At 40.7% G+C, this 7,847-nt stretch overlaps 1 protein-coding gene across 3 annotated transcripts; it reads left to right on the forward strand.

Annotated features, from left to right (window-relative positions):
* Positions 1-2,926: 2,926 nt before the first annotated feature.
* On the forward strand, positions 2,927-7,492 carry LOC138982604 (putative nuclease HARBI1). Of its 3 annotated transcripts, XR_011460899.1 has the most exons (4): positions 2,927-3,391; positions 4,569-4,752; positions 5,881-5,929; positions 7,053-7,492. XR_011460899.1 is itself a non-coding variant. In XM_070355927.1 (3 exons), exons 2-3 carry the CDS (start codon positions 4,621-4,623, stop codon positions 7,314-7,316), a joined length of 396 nt encoding a protein of 131 aa, XP_070212028.1. In that variant the 5' UTR covers positions 2,970-3,391; positions 4,569-4,620; the 3' UTR covers positions 7,317-7,492. The 3 variants fall into 3 exon arrangements, 1 of the variants encoding a protein (XP_070212028.1); XR_011460898.1 differs by lacking the exon at positions 5,881-5,929; XM_070355927.1 differs by lacking the exon at positions 5,881-5,929 and having other exon boundaries at positions 2,970-3,391.
* The last annotated feature ends 355 nt before the right edge of the window (positions 7,493-7,847 follow it).

Consider the following 7,847-nt stretch of genomic DNA (forward strand, 5'->3'; position numbering starts at 1 on the left):
AAGAAGAAGTGTGTCGTCGACGAACTACGCGGTTGAAACTCGACATTGGCCATTGCACGCGAGGTAGGTACTAAGGTAGAACTTATGATGTCGCCTTAAAATTTCCTCTGTCCTAGAGCTGTCCTCTACACTGTTTGTTCCAAAAATGCTCTCTCGGGTGTAGACTAAATACTTTGTTTTTTTCGCAACACGAGTAAGTCTAAGTTTTTTCACTTTAGATGAATAACTTTCCTCTGACAGGGAGTGACACTGACCACAGGCAAAGGTATCGTTCACTGGACCACTATACTTACATAGAAAGACTAGATTAGTCACAGTGAGTGAGTGACAGGAAATTCATCTAGATCAGTATAAGATGTGATACATTCACGTAAGGAACATTTTCTGCAAATCAGTTTATCCATGCACAGGCATCAAATTCAAACAACTTACAAGTCACCATGCCAGTCAGCTGTTCAGTATCATTATTGTCCCATCAGATGTTCGGCTTTGGTTTGATTTAGATCCCCATATGTTTTGTCAATTTGTGCCAGTGCCACTCTTTTTCAGAACATATGTGATATAATATGTTTGTTAAATTGATGTAGGCTAGGTGAACTTTGGTTAAAGAAGATAAAAGGAAATCAGGGATTATAAAATTACAGTATTTGACACTCACAGTCACACGTACTCCATAGCAATTAGCATTGGCAGTGAGAATTGAAATAGGCTTGGTAAAAATTGGTTGGGTACGGTAAAATTAAAAGGAAATCAAGAGCTGTTTGTATTCACTAGATGTTTTATAAGTATGCAATTTGTTACTTTTACAGCAGCAAAACTTCAACTGCCCGCTGAATGTCAAAGTGGATGACGAAGACACAGCTACAAGAGGAGGATGAACAGGAACGTGGGAATCAACTACAACCAGAAGTACCACCAGCCACGTCATCAGCATCCAAGCATGTGCAAGTGCACATCAAACTGCGAGGGAAACATAAATGTGAGCTTTTCAGATTAACAGTCTTTTTATCGTTTATATTCTTTTGAATTGTTTTAAAGTTTGCCATTTCTATCTCTATTCTGAGCTATATATAATTGGTCTGATATACTATTATACATACTACAGGGATGTTGCTACAAATTCATACCTATAGGACAAATGTCCTGAGTTCTTCAGCATAAATAGGACATTTGACCGCTTTCAGAAAGTGTAATAGGACATTATGAATTTGCGCCAAACAGCAACACATTCCATGGAATTGTTCCAAAGTCATGCGCCCACACGCACACGCACACACACACACACACACACACACGCGCGCGCGCTGTAGAACACACACATAATATAGTAAATACATCAACACAGTGTGCGTATAATGTTGTATTTGTTTAGTTTCAAAGAAACCACAAAAAAGAAACCAACATGGACAACTTCAGAGCTCTTACTTTGATTACAAACGGCATGATTTGGATAAAAGTTGAAAAACAAAATGATCGGTTTGATCTAATGCTTTTGCAGGCTTTAGTTTTTTTTTCTAGCGGCATAATTCAGTGCTTCGTCTCATATCTAAAACAAAAGCAGACGAAAAATTTAGTCAGTTGGAGTTGTCTCCCGTACTCCTGTAGCATGCACTGATCTAAAAATAATCCACTATTTTTAGATCAGTGCGCTGCACCAAGACGGTATAAATACCCAAACGGCGCATACCACAAACGGTTCGGGAATTCCCGACAAAAGAAAAGATCCGCACGCGGCACTGGCAACTTCAGTGTCAGCTGAACACGAGAGCGTTCGGTGTTTTAGAAGATTTGTATCTTGAAATGAAAATTAACGATTATCGCGCTGTCCGAAGGAATGGAGTACATATCGGACAATGACTACGCTGAGGCTAAAACGATAGGACATCTGACCGACATGCGGCAATGTGAATCGGACATTTGGGGATTTTCATCGTTAAATAGATATATGTCCGATGTCCGACGCCTAACGACATCCCTGTTACTGCACGCTTCACTCCTGTTTACTTTTGCAGCAGAAATGCAACATTCCAAAATCTGTTCCTAATTTAAGTTTACAGGTATGATTATATGGTATTGTAAATGAATATCAGTAGTCCGCTTGTTACAGTAATATAAATAAACTAAAATTAACTTGTCATTGTTCCGGTTATTGAAGTGAAATGTACATTGTTTTGTAATTATCAATTATCAGCAATGTCATTTGTTCTTCAGATGTTTCTGCCATTGCCGAAACCAAGGATGTCAGGATCCAATGCAACCTGATCAACGCCCCACCTCTAAAAGTAAAACGCAATGCCGGTTCTAACTTCTACAGATGAGAGTGTGGGGAAAGAAGAACGAAAAGGCGAACGACAGCGCGCTGCAGCTGCGGAAGAGGACAAGCCTGCTGACGAGGATGGAGGTGAACCAGAAGATCCGCAGTTCTTGTAAGTTTTCAATAGACATCTACTTCTCTACATTCTAAAAAGTAAGACAGAAGTCAAGGGTTACTTTGGGTGACAGTCAGCTATTTTTAGCTGCTATCACTGTGTCCTTTGTTTTTGTCTTTCTCTCTCTGGTCTTTATCTCACTGGCCATAGCCCCTTTTTGTCTATTAAATGGGGGGAAAACACCAAAAACATGTCAATAAACATTTTTGTTGTGACATTATTTAGCTTAATTTCTCATCACAAGTAAGAAGCTAATTTCATCTTAATTTTTTTGTTATACTGGATTTCACTGTCATTGCGACATGTATAACATGAAGTAATTATATCCATAGCACTAGCAGTGAAACAATTTGTTCTTGTGTATGGCACATGTAGTTTCCATAGTAACCCTTGATGTGCTAAGAAAGTGTATAACCTGTGTGTTTTAGGAATGCCCCTGAGCCGAGACCCAGCCCCGACAAGTACATTGTCTTCCAGGCAAACTTGATGCAGCTGTTTGAAAGTTGTCCTCGATGCTCTCACCCTGCAATGCCTTCATATCGAAGACAGTTGGATCTTGCATCCACGTCCGACAAGACTGCTCCAAGTGCTGTTTCTTCAGAGAGTGGACCAGCCAACCGTACATAAAGCAGATGCCCTGCGGGAACCTGCTCCTGTCATCAGCTGTTGTGCTCTCTGGCTGCAGCCCGAAAAAAATTCTCCGGCTGTTTTACCTGCTCAATGTGCGTTACATTTTGGAGAGCACGTTCTTCTGGCATCAGCGGCACTTCATTTTTTCTACAGTGGAAAGAAAATGGAAACGGGAGCAGTCAGAGCTCATTTCGCAGCTTCAGGACGAGGGAAGAAGTCTAGAGCTGATTGGTGATGGGCGGTCAGATAGCCCAGGACACTGTGCCAAATATGGCACATACACTCTCATCGAACAGGGACTGGGGAAAGTCCTGGATATACAGATTGTGCAGGTAAGAAAGATATTTAGGCGGTTCAGTGTCTCATACTCGCATAGACGCATCAAGGTAACTAATTACAATCAAAGTTTTGTGGAGAGGCATTTTTCTTCTTCAAAAATATTGACAACAGTAATGCATACCCAGTTCAAATCTTTTTTTTAATCTGAATTTGACTCCTAGTTATTAACCCCCACCCCACCCCAATCTCCCCCCTGACTCACCCGAGTAATTGGTGAGTGGGATTCCTTTGTGTCCGTCTTTTAGACCGAGTTGGATTTTCAGCGACTGATTTTGACAATTGACATTTGAACTTGTCATGTACATGCCCGTTGAAACTATGTGCACGCTTAACTGGAAGTAGAACAACTCTAGATATAAACTGTGACGAATGCGATATTAAATAAAAGAGGGCAGGGAATCAAAATTCCTGATAACACGACGGTGCACAACCGATGTGCAGTGAAACCCGTTCATATTTGTTTGCAAACTGTCATAAACTTTGGCAATAACATTATTAAACGAATAAAATGAGTGCCGGCTGCCGTAGCCGAAACAGTCGGCGGTCGTAACAGAAAAGTGGGGCGGCCGTATCAGTGCATCGCTGGCGGTCGTAACTGCTAGCACGGCGACGCGTACCAAAAAAATACACATGCTCTTTTCCTCAGCCGATGACACAAACACACTTGAATATTGGGACACTGCTATTGATGCATTTCAGTTATGATACATCACATTACCTGATCAAATGACCGTTGTTGCTTCAAGCCTCTTGTAATCTCCACCATTTAAAAAGAAATCCCCAAATCAAACAATTTCAACAAATACGACTGTCACAAATCTAAAACAGAAGCCTCAAAAATTAAATCGATAACATGTTAATCCTCATGCATTCATAAATCCGCTGAGAACAAATAAACTTTGCTGGCTTCGATAATTACGCCACAATAATTATTAGTTTGGAAGTTACACACCTTTCGGGCTCGAAACCTTGTTGACTATGGGACTGCAGAATGCTATCGCAACAAACGGCAATTTTTTCTGTCGTAACACTTCCCCGGTTTGTGGCTGGGACTGGGAGACCTGTAACTTTAATTGTAAATAGTACAGACATGGGTAAACTGTCAGATAATTTTGAATAAAATTAACACTGTGATCAGCATATTTTAATGCAATTTTCTGTTCTTTACAGGAGATGTCATCCAGTGGCCACCAAGATGTGACCTGGCTCGATTAGCTGGGAAATGGGCAGCCAGAGCTGGTTTCCCGGCGTAGTTGGAGCGATTGGTGGGACCTACATAAAGATACCAGGAACCAGGGTTGAGAACAGCGACGCGTACATCTGCCGCAAAGGTTTCCCAGCGATGCATCTCCAGGTAACAGATTTGATCACTTTCTGTTTCAGATAGGTGGATTGTTACTGTTGGCAGAACTGAAAGGTTGGAGGACCTGACCATTATGGTGCCTGTGTATTTATTCCCTATTGAAATACTGGAGTAACACTAGCAGTGTCATTTCATAATTGGAATCTACTGTAATGTTAAGTCACTATTTGAATCTTTGAATTTAAAGACAAGTATTTAAAGGCAAAGTGCGCCTCCCGTAAACCATCACGCTCACCAAAGGGAACATCCTAGGTGCCCTACGTAAAGAGGCTGAGCGAGTAATTTTCAAAGATTTAATGTTGCGGATTGTCTTCAAGACAATCGGACCGAGGTGCGTTTTGGCGCTAGACCGAACTTTTCAAATCTAAATAATAAATTGACAGCGTGTTACACAAACATTCTTAAATCATAAAATAAATATTTTTTCATCAAGACAAGATCATTAAAAACTCGAAGTATTTAAAGTTAAAATAAGGAACGCCCGGAAGCAGGTTCACGTAAGGTGTGCCAGTTCCTGTGAATAGTCAAAAGTCATCACGAGGGTTCTTGTGAACCACAGCCGTTTGTTTCGTGCATAGTCAGAGGTACATAATAACGTGCTATTGCAGACAAGCTCACAGCGAGTCACATTCAAATTCCTGACGACTGCTTTGTCAAAAAGGGAAAGTGGAATAACAGAGTTCACGATGTCGATGGCTCCGGGGTAAGATAAACCATGCAAAACAATTTTTGTGTGAAAATTGCTCGCTTTTTACGGAAAGCACCTATGTTCTCAAGGGGTGAGTGTTTCAATGAAAGGGTGTTTGTACTGTGTGTAAAAGGCTGACAGTATCTGTGATGGTTTACGTGAGAAATATTAAATGTTTAAACCGATATTGGGAGTTCAGACAAGTATGAATTATGATGGTGTGTGGATTTATTCCAAGAAAACCATCATGAAAATGTACCTACACATCGTTTCTCTGACTTTTCTTTTCCTGTTGTTAGATACATGTCATATACCGCTTTTAGTGAAAGTTGAGGCAGCACTTTCTGATCAAATTTATTAAAAATTTGTTCAAGCATTTCTTGACTAAGCATGGATAATCACACCGGGGACTGTGTTCCGCCTTATTTCAGCCGGGCTCGTTGTTACTTCGTTTTGAGCTGGGCTTGGTGTCACGCAAACGTAAGTGTCTGCACTAAAGTACAAACTATGTCTTCTAAAAAATAACTCATTTCCAGGAACGGATGTTTTTAGCACTAACCTAAGTAATTTGTCTCTCTATTGGTGTTATTTTTATCTGACAAGGTTTATTATGTGACCCCCATCGGCTTGAAATACATGCGGGTTGTCGCTTTTTGGGCAAAAAAGCTGATCAAACTGAAGAAATGATAAGCAATGGTATCATGTTATGGTTTTTCTGTATCATAAGTTTGTTCTATAGTTTCTTGCTGTTATGCTGATTCATTTTCCCGAACCTGCGTTGAGGCACGAGAAGTAAAACCAAAACCCATGTCAGGCGAGTTTTGTTCCGCGCTGGACACCCAGAACAAAAGCAAGCCCAGTGCAAAAATGCAGGAGGCCCAGCGCGGAACAAAACGTACCTCACTTGCTTGTTTTGATTGCTTCTTATGACATAGTGAGGATGCATTGAAGCACGCAATTGATACAGATGATTATAGCTTTACCCAAAATAGTAAAAATAGAGGAATATTTGTTGTTCAAATCCATGTTTGAGAGAAATGTACGTTGAACCTTCATTTTTCACTAAAAAAACCGCATGCATGCCTTCCATTCGGCTATTGTCAATTAACCAGGTAAGCAAAAGACGTTTTTAGCTGTCTACAAAGAAAACAATTATTCTTTCTACTGACATTCATGAATTTTAGCTTAAATCAGTGTGAAAGTCATAGTTTGTGTTTTTATGAAGACACTTTCGTTTGCGTGACACTGAGCCTGGCTGAAAACGGAGTAACAACGAGCCCGGCTGAAATAAGGCGGAACACAGTCCCCGGTGTGATAATGGGGATGTTTACCAGCTTCAAAGACATGATTTTTTTTTATTATTCGTTATCATTTCATATGCATGTCATGGTTACGCTGAAAATGCACTCAATGATAAATGAATTATATGGGACAGTAGCCAGTAGGCACCTCATTCGCATGTTCTGCAGAGAGGAGCTGTGCTCAGCTCAGTCTTATGGTTTAGGCTAGCGAAGCATTAGGATATATGTAGCCTCTGTTGTGGTTGGTTTTTAGTTTCAGGCTCATAGATTATTTTTATATTGATTTACGCGACTTGTTTCAGGTTGTATGCGACAAAGACCTCCTCTTTCTGGATGTGTTTACGGGTTACACTGGGTCCGTGCATGACAGCCGAGTTTTCCCCAACTCAGATCTCCATGGAGTGTTGGAGTCTGACGCAAGTAAGCTGCCTCCAGAGTACCATATGATCTGGGACTCGGCCTACCCTCAGTCTCCGCAAGTACCTGCTGGTTCCATTCCGCGACAACGGCCATCTGACCCCTGTGGAAACTGCCTACAACAGAGCCCAGGCAAGGACAAGAGTTGACGTGGAGCGGGCTATTGGTTTGTTGAAAGGAAAATTCCGCAGACTGAAGGATCTCAAGATGACGAACATCCGTGAAGTTCCAATGTTAATTTTTTCAGCATGTGTCCTACATAACTTTATCATAGAAAATGGCGTGGACGAGGACGACATTGACTTGTCGGAGAGTGAAGATGAAGACGAGGACAGAGGTCAATGTGGTGGTGATCACTGCATGTCTGCAACACAAAAAAGACTGGAAATTGCCAATGTTCTTTCTTGAGAACTGTTCTATGTGTTTCAAGGACGTGTCGTATACCGTATATCAATTGATTGTAGATAACAAGTACTGCCAGTGTGTATTTAGTTGCATGTTCTTATGTGTTTCGTAATTTTCCATTTAAATTTTAATGTGTAGAATTAACTGGGTAAAGGTTGGGTTCCTGGTGAGATCTTTCTGGCTCACAAGAAACATACTGCCAAATGTTCAAATATGAAACTAAGTTATTATTTCTTTTTTCAGTTCAATGACATTTTTGTTATAAGATGACCAGA

This window comes from Littorina saxatilis, linkage group LG12 (genome assembly GCF_037325665.1).
Source record: "Littorina saxatilis isolate snail1 linkage group LG12, US_GU_Lsax_2.0, whole genome shotgun sequence".
NCBI classification, from domain to species: domain Eukaryota; kingdom Metazoa; phylum Mollusca; class Gastropoda; order Littorinimorpha; family Littorinidae; genus Littorina; species Littorina saxatilis.